The sequence below is a fragment of the Lagopus muta genome, chromosome 1 (genome assembly GCF_023343835.1).
Source record: "Lagopus muta isolate bLagMut1 chromosome 1, bLagMut1 primary, whole genome shotgun sequence".
NCBI lineage: Eukaryota > Metazoa > Chordata > Aves > Galliformes > Phasianidae > Lagopus > Lagopus muta.
In genome coordinates this window covers 135095230-135111837 of record NC_064433.1, presented here as the reverse complement: position 1 = coordinate 135111837, position 16608 = coordinate 135095230, and the positions used below count along the sequence as shown (strand labels likewise).

Here is a 16608-nt window from a genome sequence, read left to right as displayed (position 1 = left end):
CAGGTATTGATAGGCTGCAATGAGGTCACCCCGCAGCCTTCTCTTCTCCAGGCTGAACAAGCCCAACTCCCTCAGCCTGTCCTCATAGGGGAGGTGCTCCAGCCCCCTGATCATCTTAGTCGCCCTCCTCTGGACCCTTTCCAAAATCTCAATGTCTTTGAGGTCCCTTCTATGATTCTGGGCAAAAACCCAATGAAACCTGAACAGCTGATAATATCCAGAAAAATATATAGAGAGAGATTAAAAAAATTTATTTATTCAGATAAAATCTGTCCAGTAATTAATAGTGAGATACAGTGCTAAAATTCACTTTCAATGATAAAGAGTTCAGAAGCTAAAAAGGCAACTTGGATCAGAGGTTTAACAACATTATCATGCATTAAGAAATCATAAAAGAAATGTTAGCCTGTTTTGAGAATACGTTACCTTTAAAAATGTTTCAAGAGAAACCCTGGAGATGTGATCAAATACAACCAAATTTTGTTAGTACAAATACCTCTAAACACGCATCTTCTTTTATATTAAGACAGGTAAAAGGGATTATAGGGAGAGAGAACAATGTTTCCCTTGGAATTTACTGTTTTTAACCAAATGCAAACAGTAAAGGCTCTTTAGCAGATATTAAACTTCCAAACTCTGCCTTTTTAGTAGAACTAGTAGTAGCTTTTATTTCCCTTCTTCCCCTAGATATGAAAAACTGGGGAAAAAAATCCTCAAGTAAGCTTTAGAAGTAATAACTACTCTTGTGAATTTAAAAAACCCCTCAAAGTAAAGTTTTGTGTTCCCAAATTTCTACAGACTGCCATTTTCTGAAACAGATTCAGTGTTAAACATTTCATTTAGGAAATACACCATACAAATTACAGCTGTCCCCACATTTACTGCATGCCTGCTGACCTTTATTTGCTCCATTAGAATTGCATTGGTCGCTTCTGATTCACGAAGTAATTCGTTCAGGTGATCAGCACTCTTTGTTGTTGTGCTTAGTTTCTCAATCAGTTCATCCTTGGTGAGCTCTGTTTGCCACTGGGAAGTTTCTGCAGTGAATTGAGAAAGAAAAGTGAATGAGGAGGAAAAAGGGCTTACATCTACTTCATGCTAAGTTAACATTATGACTTGATTAATGTAGTTTCTAAGATGTACACAGGAAATGAAATCCATGCAAACTCAGACTGCCAACTAACATCATCATTTCTGCTGCTGCATGCTTGTTTTATGATTTATTTTTGTACATCCACATTTTTTTGAACTGATTTGCCAGTCTCCTCCTAAGTACATCAAGATACATGGATTTAATTTACCCCCTGCTTTCCACTCATAGATAAAGATTTTTCAACATTTCTCCACACGGTATTCAGTAGACTTTCAAAAATATGGTTAGATGCTACCAGTTATTTGTCTACTTTTTGGGACGCTGTTCTTCATGCTACCTTTCATTTTCCTGAAAAAAATATGAATAAGTTCCTGTTCTAATAAACCACATTAAGTTGAACAATTTATCCTTTCATTAACAAGAGTCTCAAGTAGAGACTAGTCATTTTGCACCAGAAGTTCAGTAACCATTCACTGACATGCTCATCCATCCTCTTCCCTTCAGAAAGTTAAAAATATGAGATCTCGTTAATCTGTATTCAAGGAGAAGACCCATACAGAAATTCCAGACAGTGTATACTCAGGGCACTAATTAAATGTCTGTGCTGCAACTAAAAGCATGAAGAACACAACATTCTCATATATTTTGAGGGCACAACCTCCAATGCTTATAAAAGCCACATGTTCTACCTACCAGGTTTTGTTTCTGGAGAGTTTAGAAGCTGCTCCAAGGATGGTATGTAGGTGCTGGCTGAAGAGACAGACTCGGTGTCTGTTGTTTCCATACCTTCTCCTTCCTCCCTTGCTACAGCATGCACATCGAGAACAGGAAGGTCCGTGTTTCGCCGTTCTCTTAAGTTCTTTGGTACAGGATTTGAAACAGCTGGACCTGAAAGATACTGATGTTTGTCACTGAAATAAAACACATGTACACCTATGAAATAACTCAAGCTATTTCAAATTGGAAAGCAATATGTAATCTACGGACTTGAAAGCTAGACACAAGCAAGTAATAGAGCCTTTTACCTCCAGTTCACCATTTCAGTCAAAGCCAATTTCCAAATCTGATCTTAATTAACAATCTTCATTCAGGGACTATGAAACCTTAATGCATCATGTCTTGCAGATGCTAAAGCTTTGATAAGAGTGCCAAGTGTTTTTGATGCAAAACAGAATTAGCTTTTCTTTCAAACAGTCCTGTGGGTGGTGTAAGTTAGTCTGCTGTAATGCTTTGTGTGCTATCCTGCTGCTTCAGTACACTACCAGTTACTGCAATACAGCTAAGTAACATATGGAAAGAGCAACTTAAACTGTTACTGTTTCTTGGCAATTATCTGACTGCATCCTAACGAGTAACTACACAGATTTTAAAAAGGAGCACTTAAGTCAAGCAGAATAGAATTTTATATTAGACATGGGAGCAAATAGCAAGTATACCAATAATGAATATTGTTAAAAATCTTTCAGTATACTCTTGTGTAGCTTTACTCATCATACTGGAGGGCAGAGACCTGTTGAGCTTTCCAAAATCTGCGACAAACTGATGTGAAGAGCACCAACTATTTACAAAGTGACTTCTCTCTATCTGTCTTCCAATGCAGACACTGCAGAAAATTTAACTGTGATATTGATTCTGGAGGTATGGTAATAATAAGACCTCATTCTTTACCTGAAACCAGAGGACTGATATGACTTACTATCAATTTGCCACAGTAACTTTCTGTTGTATTACAGAACCACATACTGTAACTGTGTTTCCACTACAGTCTCAAGTACAGTGTCAAGTACACATATTAATAATCTCCAAGAATATATGACCCAAGAAACCTGGTTTCATGACCAAAAGTTACCTCTAGTGCTTGGTTCACTCTTGAGTTGGAAAAGCTGAGCTTCTACCCTGGACAGTTGCTGTTGAAGTGTCTCTACTGTCTTCCTGTGTTCTTCTTGCAGGTTCCTGACTTGATCTCTGAAATTGTTCCGGAGTGCTTCATTCTGGGCTGTCAGCTGACTCAAAGCCTGAGCATGCTCTGTTTTCATGACCATATTCTCAGACTGTATTGTGCAGAACCTGAAAACAGCATAAACACAAAATATAAGAAACATACAACAAAACTCGTTCTCAACACAAATTTGCCTACAGTTTAAATTAATTTTCAGTCTTTGTATCTTAGAATGTCTGTTTCACTTTTTTCCCCTACTTTATCTTTTCCCGGGGCAAATCTCAGAGTAAAAAAGTGATGTTTATCACCAATCCTAGGAATGTACTGTGTGATATAAGCTTTTGACTTCTACATCAGAAGATAGAATTCAGACTTTGGGGGAAAAAAAAAAAAAAAGGAAGTAGAGACAGGCTGTGGTCTGAGTATTTTGCTGTGATCTGAACATTCTTTAACTGAAAAACTGCAACATAACCATTTATCCTCATAACACACACGTATTTCTTTTCCTTTACCATTTATTTACCGAAGATCCATGCAGGACTTCTGAAAATATTGATTTCTAAGAAAAGAGGTTTAATTACTTGATTAACTTTAAACTTCAGAACTCGGCGCGAAAGAGGGTAGGATATCATTCATCTTTCTTGGCAAGAAAAATGTCAGTACACCACATCAATTGTAGTGAATTTGGAGGCACTCCAGAAACAAGACAAAATTGTCAGAAGCAATTAAACAAGTGCATGTATGGAAACACTAAGCATAGAACTTGCCCTTATAAGTGTATAAATTTAAATTTGGCCAGTGCAGCAAAGAGCTAGCATTTCTGGCTATGAAAGGAACCTACTGTGGTATAGGTGGTTTCCAGAGGAATGCAAAAGGACATGATTTAGGTGATTCCAATGAATCATCATGTGGATATCAGGAAACAGCACAACAGATTAAGACAAAGAAATCAACAGTTTCTAAGACTAAATTGTAATTTCTAATGAACTTCTCATGAATTTTTGTACCCTAAAAGAAGGCATGGAAGAGCTTTTCTAAGAGCTCAAGTAAATACCTATTCATGTCATTTGTCAGGAAATTACACAGATTAAATAGATTACTTTTGTTTTGAAAGAAGTAGGAAATTATGATTGTGGCAAGCATACACTTGAAAAAAATACCTTCTGTAAAGAGGGTACTTGGTGGATATTTTGATGTTAAAATAGCTTATCTTTAACTACAGTATTGTACTAAAAGGAAACACGTGCATAAAATATTGTTGAGCAGTCCAACACAAACGTAGTGCTGAGTTTAAGACATAAAAATAGTCAGTAAATTCAGCATGCTTAAAAAAAATTAGCTTTAAAAACTTGATATTTAACAAGTAAAAAGCTATCAGAAATCTCATATTTCCTCATCAGCTACTACTTTGTTTTCACTGCTGGAACCTCTGAAGGCTGACAAAAAGTAGCAAATAACACTTCTCAAAGTTCCTTTAACTTTCTCTAAATTTACACCCTCCCTTTGGAAAGCACTATTTGAAGCCAGCTGCACAACCAGCACTTAAGATTCAAACAAAATAAACCATCTTTCGTCAGCAGAGCATACTTTTCACGGAGTTCTGCCTCTTTTGCAACAGTCTCTTGCAGCATCTTATTGTGCCTTTCCAGCAGGGTGTCATGTTCAGACTGCAACGCCTGGAATTCAGCTGCATTCATCTGTAAATTATGCTGAGTTTCTTGTAGCTTAACTTTTAGTTGTTCTATCACCATTTCCAATTGTTCTCTACAAGGGAAAAAAAAAATACATTTAGAGTTATCTTATTATTATACCCACAGTGTTTTATGTAGCCAATCTGAGTTTTTTAAGAATTTATTTCTGTATTTAAATTACCTCCAGCACTGTGAACAAAATAACCTCAGAATGCGACCACGGCAGAAATGATTAGGAAAGACCTGATTACATTTCTATATTCTTGCAGATGAGTTTAATCACATCCTGCATGAACTGACGGAAATGTACCAACTGGGGTAGAAGGTGTGACCACTCCTACTTTCTGCTTCAACACAGTTTGAATCATAATTGAATCACAGAATCGTAGAATGGCCTGGGTTGAAAAGGATCTCAAAGATCACCCAGTTCCAACCCCCTGCTATGTGCAGGGTCACCAACCACCAGACCAGGCTGCCCAGAGCCACATCCAGCCTGGCCTTGAATGCCTCCAGGGATGGGGCATCCACAGCCTCCTTGGGCAACCTGTTCCAGTGTGTCACCACCCTCTGTGTGAAAAACTTCCTCCTAATATCTAACCTAAACCTCCCCTGTCTCAGTTTCAAACCATTCCCCCTTGTCCTATCACTGTCCACCCTCGTAAACAGCCATTCAGAGGAATTAAATGGAAGAACAGTGTGTGGCATGCAGGTGGGAGAAACCACTCCTTCTTGAAAGTGGTAGAGAACAAAACAGAGTTTTAGTTTAGTAAATGCACATCAGTTCAATGAGATTGAAAGCAGTAGACAGGAAGTGGGCGAAGTGACTGGCAAAAAGACTGGCAAAGGTGTAGAAAGCAGCATCAATCCAAATAAGGTAGATTTCTGACCAACAGAGTTGATAATGGTAAATCATTTCCTTGAAAATTATGTATTACTTGTAAAAATTATTTTTTACTTGTTCATTTTGGAAGCACAGTAGCCTGCTTTCACAAAAACCTAATAATTGAGCTTCTTAAAATTCTGCAAACAGGAGACAAGAAAAGCAACTCTTGCAATTTGCTTGCTTCAGAGGAGATGTATTAAACAAACCAAACAAACAACAGTAAAAACCCAAGTCCTCTAACAATACCCAAGTCTCCCTCTGGTGGATTTTCAGCAGCATCTTTACGTACTAAGATCTGTGTCAGAAATGACTTTTGACATCTTATGCATGAACATCCAGTCTGTCACTATGGTCAGCTACCAATCACTTATAAAAACAGCTTACAGAAGCTGATCTCTTTGAAATGAGATTCAACCCCTGATGTGAAATTGAATTTATGTGGCTTCCAATTATACTTAAATGATCTTGGAGTAATCTTTTTTTCAACACTTTCCTTCTAAAGTAGCTGATAAGAAAACTGTTAAAAGTCTGCTAGAATTGACTGAATGGGCAGCCAGGGCTTTACCCACACTACAACACTCCTTCCTGAAAAAGATCCAAGTGAGTTCAGCTGAAAAGTACCAACTGCTGTTTACTTCTCTTAATTGGAAATAGTGGTTTGCTTCAGTGCTTTATTGTCAGAGAAAATGTCAGGTTTACTCAGTTACGTTGGCTAATTCCTGCTCCTGAGAAACATGAGAGACTTCCTAATACCTTACTTTTCCCTCTGTCTGAAACAACAGGTAATCTGCACAGAAATAAATCTGTTAGAGACAAAGCAAAGAATTACAAACTAGCACAGTACCACTGACAGCTGAGATGTGGTACAAATGAATGATCTGCTATTCAGATGGGTACAGCCATGGTTAGAAAGCAATGTTAAAGATCAGACAGCTCTAATTTTATACACACAATTTTTTCCCCCCTCAGACCAAATTATCAGAGGCAAACTGCCTCCTTTCCAGTATTTTCCATACTTAAGAAAAAGCTAACTAGTGGAACTCACTAACATTAACAGCATAACCCAAGCAGCAGTATTTTTCTGTATGGATATAAAAACTCTGGCTTTACCTTTCTTGTTTGGCTCCCTCAGTTTCTGTCTGAGAAGCAGATTTATTTTTTTGTTGTTTTAAAACATTATGAACACGAACTTTGTAGCTCTCAAATTCAGATGTAACAGATGCCTGCTCAGCCTATGACACAGGAAAAAAAACCTCTTAGTAAGTTATACTATTGACAGTTGCTCACCTATTTGCTCTAAGACAAAATGCATCTTGTACTGAAAAAAAGTCAAATGAAGAGCTATCAGTTCCATTTTCCTCTTTTGAATGGACAATTTAAATGGCATCATGACAGACCATGCTTTTTTAGATCGTAATCAAATCAATTATCAGTCTAGAAACTTGAAAACAATAAGTCACCAACATTCAACATCCCAGCCTTCAAGAAAAAAAGAATGTTTACTAATATAACAACAGCATTCAACAAATATTCATAAGCAAATTCATATTCATTAGAAGGGGGAAAAACAAAAAAAAACCAAAACCCAACCTCCTCCTCAGAGAACCTGAAAATTATGCATCATTTTAAGTCAGCCCTGTAAGGATACAAAGCAAGCTATATCGTAGCTTCAAAAGAGCCAAAAGAGTATTTGGTCTGCCTTCTCTTCTGAAGTCAGCTGATACATAAGTTTGTTATCTCTGGACAGATTACCTCACAATTTAAAGTCCTTTACTGTACACCACATAGGCAAGAATTATTCCTACCTGAGAAATAACACCTTTCAAATGCCCATGCTGTATATTTCTCTAGGAGAACACAGATGCAGGTTTTCATTCTTGATTCTTAAAGAAGCTTACGAGTTCATCAGTCATTCTTGATGACTGAACTGCTCTAATCTCCACAGTGACCTACACTTACCAGTATCACTGAGGCAAACCCACTGTCACAGTAACCAGTTTGTCCATTTCACCTTTTTAAAATTTAGAAGTTTTTTAGCAGGATACATTCATGTTACTTTTCTGCAGGACTGACACCTATCATACAACACAGGAGGTAACACGGTGCACTAACCTACATAGGAACAATTGGAACAGAACATTCCTATATTCTGAACCTGCCTCTAATGCAAACACCAGGTTAGCAGATTCCAGGCATATCTAACACAGAATGACACTGCCAAAAAATAGCAATAATAAAAACCTCAGCAAGTGTCAGCTCCAGTTGTAGCTGACAAGAAGCTGCTCATATACCAGCACATCAAAAGATGATTGCAAATGTTTCTAGCTTAAAAAAAATAATAATGTGGTAACTATGCTTTGATGAGGAGCAAATGATTTTTTTCCCCTTCTTCTTCAGACAGAAGCGATTACTTCTCTTTTCTCCCCAGCTTATTGACTGTCTTAAGTGAACTGTAGCTTTCCACTGCTACAAGATTTTTACCATTGGTAATATAAAGACTGCAGTCCAGACATTCTACCACAAATGCTTCGTGACAACCAGGACAGACCAGCTTGTCCTCTATACCACCACACAAATACACCAAGTACTGTGGTATTCCCAATTCCTGACAGACAAGATAGTAACAGCAAAAGATCTGCAAAACAGTTTAGACAGAATCTAGAGTGTAATAAATCTGCTTTCTAAAGATGAAGACATCACTTTCATCAGGATACCTGTGCTGCTCTACATTCTTCTTGCAAAGTTGCAATTTTTTGCTGGTAAGCACTCAGTGTACGCTGATGCTGCTCTGAAGAAGTTCGTAGATGTTCCTGTACTTTATGCTTTTCTGATGTCAGTGCAGCTACTTGAATCTGAAGAAAAAAAAAAAATCAGTTGAAAATGTGGTTGCTAAAATGACAAACTTTTTCCTTCCCTTCCAGGGGAACGTGCCACAGGCCCCCTTGGATTGTACTACAGTAATTCCTGCACAAAATAAGTGAATATAAATTTAAATCTAATAAAAACAAAAGAAAGAGTTGCAACAAACTACCCTTAATACTTAAATAAGAAATACTAACTGATCGATGGGGCAAGGTTAACTGTATGAGTTTCAATAGGGCCAAGTGTCGGGTCCTGCACTTTGGTCACAACAACCCCAGGCAACCCTACAGGCTTGAGGAGGAGTGGCTGGAAAGCTGACAGAAAGGGACCTTGGTGTACTGATGGACAGTCGGCTGAATATGAGCCAGCAGTGTGCCCAGGTGGCCAAGAAACCCAACAGCATCCTGCCTTGTATCAGGAATGGTGTGGTGAGCAGGACTAGGGAAGTCATCCTGCCCCTGGACTCGGCGCTGGTGAGGCCTCATCTCGAGTACTGTGTTCAGTTTTGGGCACCTCAGTACAGAAAGGGCATTGAGGTGCTGGAGCAGGTCCGAAGAAGGGCAGCAGGGTTTGTGAAGGGCTTGGAGAATATGGCCTATGAGGAGAGACTGAAGGAACTGGGGTTGTTCAGTCTGGGGAAAAGGAGGCTGAGGGGAGACCTTATTGCTCTCTTCCAGTATCTGAAAGGTGCTTACAGAGAGAGCAGGGCTGGTCTCTTCTCACTGGCAACAGGATGAGGGGAAATGGCCTCAAGTTGCACCAGGAGTAAGTAAGTAAGGAAACACTTCTTTAGAGAAAGGGCTGTTAAGCACTGGAATTGGCTCCCCAGGGAGGTGGTTGAGTCACCATCCCTGGATGTGTTTAAAAACCATTTGGATGTGGTGCTCAGGGACATGATTTAGCGGAGGGTTGTTAGAGTTAGGGTAGGATGGTTAGCTTGTGGTTGGACTCCATGATCTTTAAGGTCTTTTCCAACCTGAGTGATTCCATGATTCTATAACTTCAATACACTAACAAAGTGAAAATCCTTGCCTTAAAGGCTTCCACTTGTTGCTGACTCGCTTCCAGTTCTCCTTTTAATGATGCCTGCAACATCAGATGGTCATTTTCCTGTGTGATAGAAGTACCTGGTTAATTGCAACTTAGTAATTCAGATACCAGCCCCACTTTAAAAGTTATTTTAAAAATTGAAGTATACAGTCATTGATTAGTGGACTTACGGCTTGTTTTGAATCGGCCAATTCTTTTTTGGTTTTCACCAGGAGTTGTTTTATCTTGGCATTTCTTTCCTCATCCTGTTGCATTGTTGATTGAAGTGACTCTAATGCAGAAAACAGCAGTTATAGGAGGGAAGGCTTCTTTTGCCTATCTTTTCTTAAACATAATGGAAAATATTTAAACAAATTTTGACAGATCTCTTAAAAGCTGCAAACAGGTAGCTTACACTAACTTTAGTATATGACTTCCATGTCATCAATACGTTCTAATAAATGAAATTGTTTTGAGATTTATATTTCAGGATAGGTAGAAATGAAACTTTTAACCAGATGCTGGCTGGCAATGCTTTGTAAATGTAGTACATCAGGCTGAAAATGCCTTGCAATCACTTACTTTCAGAACACACGACTAAGTTAACAAGGTAAGAAGCAGTTTATCAGGCAGGCTATTTGGTTCTTACCTGTTGAACATTACATCAAATGACTGTTGACTATGAAGTGAACCTTCTATTTAGTGTTCCCTAAAAAACCTTACTCTCACTCATCAGCTTGAAAAAATGCTTTTTAATTCATTTTTATTATTTATTTTTTACAATTACTGCTAACTATACTACATTTGTTGGTTACAGTTTACTTACTTATTTCTTCCTGTAGGGTCTCTTGTTTTTGTTTCTGAATCCCCGTCTCCTGCTCAAGATCTTCTATTCTACTATCTTTATCAGTAATCTTCTGATTAAGTTCTTTTACCAGCTTTTCGTAATCTGCTATTTCCATATCCATCAGTGTACTCTTTTGAGCATCCTGCAAGTTACATACAAAGAATTTACAGCTTAAAATCTGCCTTGGTTGCTAAGAATTCCTTTCTCCTCCATCACAAAATACGGAATTAAAGGAACATTTATCTAATCTAACAAAAAGTTTATAACCATGTATATCAACAAGCAACATCCACCCATCAGTTTTCCATAATCCTCAGCAAATAATTTATTTTCAAATGAGGAGCAAAAGCTTAAGAACTCTGTTGCCAATTTGTTATCTTGTATTTGTTTTTACCATCTCTGCTCCTCACAAAGGCAGCTTCTGAATAGTGCACCATACAAATACTCCAGACACCTGCATGTATTCCTATTTCTAGTCATGACAGGCTGCATAACTGAAACTAAAAACAAAACCACTTTCACCAAAAAAACCACCCCAAAACACAACCAACTACCATACTCCTCCTCATCAAATACCCCCCCTCAAGAAGTATACATCATCTCTCTGAAGTAAAATGAGTAAAAACTTCTATTTTTGCTTTCGCATACCTTAGGTTGTAAAGTCCTCAGAACAGAAAGGGAGACCATAAATACAATCAGAACGGACAAAATTTTTGGTAGTCTCCTAAACACACACACGCACAACAATTACTGTACCTTTTTGGCCAGCTCCAGCTCTTGCATAATCTTCTGCAGATACTTCTTTTCCTTCTGAAGTTGCATCTGAAGCTCTTCCAGTTCTCGAAGAGTACCACCATGTTCCTGAAATTTAAATACTTTTCAGCTATGCAGAGCAATTTCAAAATAGATGTCAGCAGAACAGACGTATTTACACACAGGCACCCACTCACTTATATTGTACAATGATAAGATTCTTCACTAAGACACTGGGAGTCAAAGAAAACCACAAGATTATGAACTGGTATGCACATTCTGTCAGAATCTCCAATCTACTGTAAGTGATGGCCTTCAAAAGTTCTTTTAGTAACAGACTAAGCCTTCAAAAAAAGACCAAGTGAAGTAAGAAGAATAAAAAGCATGGAACTTGTCTATAATAAACACAGTTTATAAAAACTCTTCCAGAAGTCACATCATTGAGTGACAGTAATGCTTCAACCAATTTATCAGCCCTACATAGTATTATTACCTTTATTTTCTGCTCTTTTAGAAGCTTTTCAGCTTCCAGTTCTTTTTCAGCTTTCGCCTTCACCTTCTGTAGCTCCAGTATCTGAGCTTCTAGCAGCTTAGAATTACACTGCAGTGTTTCGACACGAGCCAGTAGATCTTCATTAGCAGAATGTAGCTGATCATGCTAAAATGATCACAGTGGGAAGACAACAAGATAAGCTGAATTTACATTTGATTTCGATAAATAAGATGCCATCCATATTTAAAAAAACAAACAGATTTTCATCAGATTCTCTTATGAACAGTACTCCTACTGATAACAGTATAAACTGCTGTTCACCTTGTTTTAAATCAGATTAAGAACCAGGTTAAAAGAATCAAATTGTGTGAGTGTGTTTATTTTGTTCAGAGTTCATAAGCACAGCTTACCGTCAGATGGCTAGAAGCATAAGAAACCAGAAAAAAAACCCAGAAAACCAAAAGAACAAAACCCAACCCTTTACTGCTCTCTGCAAGAATGATTTGTCTCCCATAATAATACATGAGGTTTAAGTACTCAATTGCCCCATTTCAAGTACAGTTATATTTACAAAGAAAGCATCAGCCTATGAATCTCTAGAAAAGTCCTTCAACTACAGCACCACGGAGCCTACAAGGATATCAGATCAGTATACATAGTATGAACTCCTCCCGTGCCCAGGCTATTGGGCATTATATTATATTTATATTATATTTTAAGAGATCTAACATCTTCCATATTTTTATCTCATTCTAATATGCAGATTAAGATTAAAGTGAAAGAAGCTAGCAATTACCTTGACAATTTATAAAATCTTTCATAACAACTTGAAAAAAAATCAACCCCTGCACAATCAGCAGAGTGTATTTTACTGTTTAACATTTCTTCTTGTGCTATTCACTATTAGTTTCTGTTTTAAGAAAAAGGTGGCCAAGGTTGATCTTCATTGTAATTACATTATGGGGCCTGAGTTTAAACCCAAAATCCCCAGTCCATTTCAGCTAGTTTTTGCAGAGAGCATCTCACAGCTGTTTGATTACCATCTTAGACTTCTGAAAGCCACTATAGTATTCCACAGCACATGCTCAAGTCTATCTCTTGTGAAAGATGCAAAAAACAAAACAAAACAAAATCGCCACAGCTCATTTTGTTTCTTTAAGCATTCTGTTGGTGAAATAACAGAGGAATATTCTGTTTAAGAAACTGAAGGAAAAAATTAATACCAAGTTCACTGTACTTCATGGCAAGTGTGGGTGTGGAATCAGATAACAGTGCAAGTTCAATACTTTATGATTTTTGTTTATTTTATCTGATACGTGCAGCAGAGTTGATCACCTGCTCTTTTCTGTGAGCTGACCTGGGGTAAATTAAACCCTATCTAAAAGGCAAGTCATTCACAGAATCACAGAACTGTAGGGGTTGAAGGGACCTCCAGAGATCATCGAGTCCAACCCCCCTGCCAAAGCAGGTTCCCTACAGCAGGTCGCACAGGTAGGCATCCAGGCAGGTCTTGAACATCTGCAGAGAAGGAGACTCCACCACCTCCCTGGGCAGCCTGTTCCAGTGCTCCGTCACCTCACTGTAAAGAAGTTCTTGCTCACATTTGTGCAGAACTTCCTATGCTGCAGTTTCCGGCCGTTTCCCCTTGTCCTGTCTCCACTCACCACTGAAAACAGTCCAGCCTTGCCATTCTGCCCCCCCACACTTTAGATACTTATAGACCTGGATCAGGTCCCCTCTCAGTCTCCTTTTCTCAAGGCTGAACAGACCCAGTTCACTCAGCCTTTCCTCATAGGAGAGATGCTCCAGGCCCCTCACCATCTTTGTGGCCCTCTGCTGGATCATTCTAGTAATCTTTAACTATCTCACAGCCTGTACAGGCATCAGATGTTAGGAAAAACTGAATTTCAAGAAACTATTCAGAATACACTTGAGTTACAAGATTAAATATGTTACAAATCACATGAAAAAATCTTACATTCAAATAATTGTTACTTTAATTATCAGTATCTCTTACACACACACAGAACTGACCTGCTGGGATGACACCTGTAGCTGTCTTGTGAGGTCATCTATCTGACGTTCAAGACTATTTGCTCTGCCTTTTTCAGAATCCAGCTCTTCCCCTTGTTTATCATATTCCATCAGAAGGTTCTTAACACAAGCACATGCAGACAAACTTTCATTTTTATGATATACACTGCTCGTCTTAAACACATTTAAAACCCCAGTTACTTATTATCTTCCTAATAATTAAGCACAAGAGATATTTTAATGCAATATCAGAAATCTCAAAATGAAACTAAAGCTATAGTTCCATTACAAGTTCTGAGAGAAATCATTTTGCATTTACTCTTGCAAAATCTTTGCTGACTGTCCCAAGCTAACTGCTTCTCAGTCATGTGCCCAGAAAGATATTCTGAGAGGACCTGTTCCCAGGGAATAGTTCGCTTTTCTCTTTATCACTTAAAGATTTTTTGTTGTAACTATTTCTCAGTTTATACAGGTTTAAGAATTTGTAACAACAGATTTGCTTCAGCAACATTGTCTGACACATATGATGCCAAGTTTAAAACGAGGTTTAAAAATATCACCCAGGAGAAAGGAAATGTCTTGTTTTCTTCTGACAGCAGTCACACAGTTCTGTTACAAGAACCTCATATTCCTGGTTTGGGTACTTAACCGCACAGGCACAATTTCTTTTACCAAGCTCACTTGTGCAGGTAAATAATAATAAATATCCAGGTTGGGATTCAAAAACAAAATATTTTTTTCTGACAGTTAACTGCCTTTTATAGCTAGAACTATTCCTACCTTATAACTTTCAGCTCCTTGAATGACATCTTTCATTGAAGCAGACAGTTGATCTTTTTCTGATCGAACCACCTCCAACTCTTCCCTCAGAGTCTGCATCTTATTACAAGGAAAACACATGTCATTAAAACAGAATCCGACATGTAGGATGTTCTTCATGTTAAGAAGCAGTTAAGGTACCTCCTTCCGGCTGGTATCTAATTCTTTCTTTGCTCTCACAGCAACAGCCTTCATTTTATTTAGCTTCTCTCCTTTTTCTGCAGATTCTTTTTCTAGTCTTCCTAAAATAAATAAACAAGAAAGTGAATAAATACATCTCAGGAGCTGGGCTTGTTCAGCCTGGAGAAAAGAAAGCTGTGGGGTGACCTCATTGCAGCCTTTCAGTACACAAAGGGAGCCTACAAACAGGAGGGGAGTCAACTCTTTTCAAAGGAAAAGAGTTCCCTTTCAAGGGAAGATAACAGCAGGACAAGGGAAAATGGTTTGAAGTTGAGGGAGAGAAGATTTAGGTTGGATGTCAGGGGGAAGTTCTTTACAAAGAGAGTGGTGAGGTGCTGGAACAGGCTGCCCAGAGAGGTTGTGGATGCCCCATCCCTGGAGGGGTTCAAGGCCAGGTTGGATGGGGTCCTGGGCAGCCTGGTCTAGTGTGAAATGGGGAGGTTGGTGGCCCTGCATGTGGCAGGGGAGTTGGAGATTCACGATCCTTGAGGTCCCTTCCAACCCGGGCCATTCTGTGATTCTGTGGTCTCCTGAGGAAATTAAATTTAATTACAACACAAATGCCAGTTTGAAATAAGACAAAATATAAAAGAGTTATTAAAAGTTTTCATTAAGTTAAGCCTTTCAAATCACTCTGAAGCCAGAACATCCAGTCTCACAGGTAATTCAGGGGAAACTCTTTCCCTGTTCCAAAAATCTCAGTGAAAAGTTTACAGTAAAGCCACATTTCTGTGTAATTCTACGGACAGATTCAGCCCAAAATCCTGGCCTGCATCAAAAGTGGTGTGACCAGCAGGGGAAGGTGATTCTCCCTCTCTACTTCACTCTTGTGAGACTGCATCTGCAATATGACATCAAAGCTTGGGATTCCCTGCACAAGACAGACATATTGCTGCTGGAGGAGGTCCAGAGTAGGGCTGGTTAAAGGGCTGGAGTACCTCTTCTACAAAGAAAGGCTGAGGGAGAGGTTTATTCAGCCTGGAGAAAGCTCAAGAGAGTCTTCATAGCAGCCATTTAGTGTTTAAATGGCTCTTATAAAAAAGATGGAGAATGACTTTTTACACAGGTAGTGATAGAACAAAAGGGAATGGTTTTAGTCTAGAAGAGGGGAATTGGATTAAAGGTTAGGAGGAAATTCTTTACTCAGAGGACAGTGAGGCTCTGGCACAGCTGCCCAGAGAAGCTGTGATGCCCCATCCCTGCAGGCGCTCAAGGCCAGCTTGGATGGGGCCCTGGGCAGCCTGAGCTGGGGGGGGCAGCCCTGCCCATGGCAGGGGTTGGGATGACTGGGCTGTGAGGTCCCTTCCAACCCAAACCATTCTGTGATTTCATGACACAGAAAATTAATCTAGTTATTATCACTTTCTCATATGTAGAGGTGACTGCAATGAGGCAACAGCATACTTAGCAAAATGCCTTCTTTCTCTTGGCTGCCTTAAGGATTTTTATTGACAATGATTTTTTCCCTGGTTTAAAAAGGTGACATCTAATATACTGCTTATACCTAGATGTACTCAGGATGAAAAAATGTAAGAAATATTTATGTTGGAAATTTTAGGTCTGCTATTATTTTGAACACCTAATAGGATGAATACTGAATGAAATGTCATTGTTATCCTACTTCATGGTAGGATATTCATACCTTCATAGGCTTATAGGAAATACACTGTCACTATGCAGAGAAAAAAAAATCTTCGAGTTAAACAATCCAAATAACTTGTGTTTACAGAGAAGACAATAGTAAGATAGATACCAATTTTTTCCTGAAGCTCTGCTACTGAAGATTGTTCATCATTTTTCTCAGTCAGTGTCTCCATTACAGTCTGTATTATAAAAAAAGATACAAGTAATATTATTAAAGAATTGTGATACGTTTTCAACAAGCCACTAGCAGTGGCTACAAGCTGCACTATGTCTATGTTCTCATCACCAAGAAAGTTATAATGCAAAACTGCACATAAGCTTGATCACTGAAAAGCATACAT

General features: G+C 38.6%; 1 protein-coding gene across 1 annotated transcript in view; it reads right to left on the bottom strand.

The window, feature by feature from the left end:
* GCC2 (GRIP and coiled-coil domain containing 2) overlaps nucleotides 1–16608 on the bottom strand; it is a 31525-nt gene that overhangs the window by 5328 nt on the left and 9589 nt on the right. The window contains exons 7-21 of the mRNA XM_048935965.1: nucleotides 16377–16446; nucleotides 14585–14685; nucleotides 14405–14503; nucleotides 13625–13744; nucleotides 11591–11755; nucleotides 11101–11205; nucleotides 10324–10486; nucleotides 9689–9789; nucleotides 9501–9578; nucleotides 8321–8458; nucleotides 6717–6838; nucleotides 4620–4796; nucleotides 2943–3160; nucleotides 1787–1981; nucleotides 898–1037 (exon numbers count right to left, since the gene is read on the bottom strand). Of these exons, the coding sequence (XP_048791922.1) occupies nucleotides 898–1037; nucleotides 1787–1981; nucleotides 2943–3160; nucleotides 4620–4796; nucleotides 6717–6838; nucleotides 8321–8458; nucleotides 9501–9578; nucleotides 9689–9789; nucleotides 10324–10486; nucleotides 11101–11205; nucleotides 11591–11755; nucleotides 13625–13744; nucleotides 14405–14503; nucleotides 14585–14685; nucleotides 16377–16446 (1992 nt within the window). The remainder of the gene's footprint in view (nucleotides 1–897; nucleotides 1038–1786; nucleotides 1982–2942; nucleotides 3161–4619; nucleotides 4797–6716; nucleotides 6839–8320; nucleotides 8459–9500; nucleotides 9579–9688; nucleotides 9790–10323; nucleotides 10487–11100; nucleotides 11206–11590; nucleotides 11756–13624; nucleotides 13745–14404; nucleotides 14504–14584; nucleotides 14686–16376; nucleotides 16447–16608) is intronic.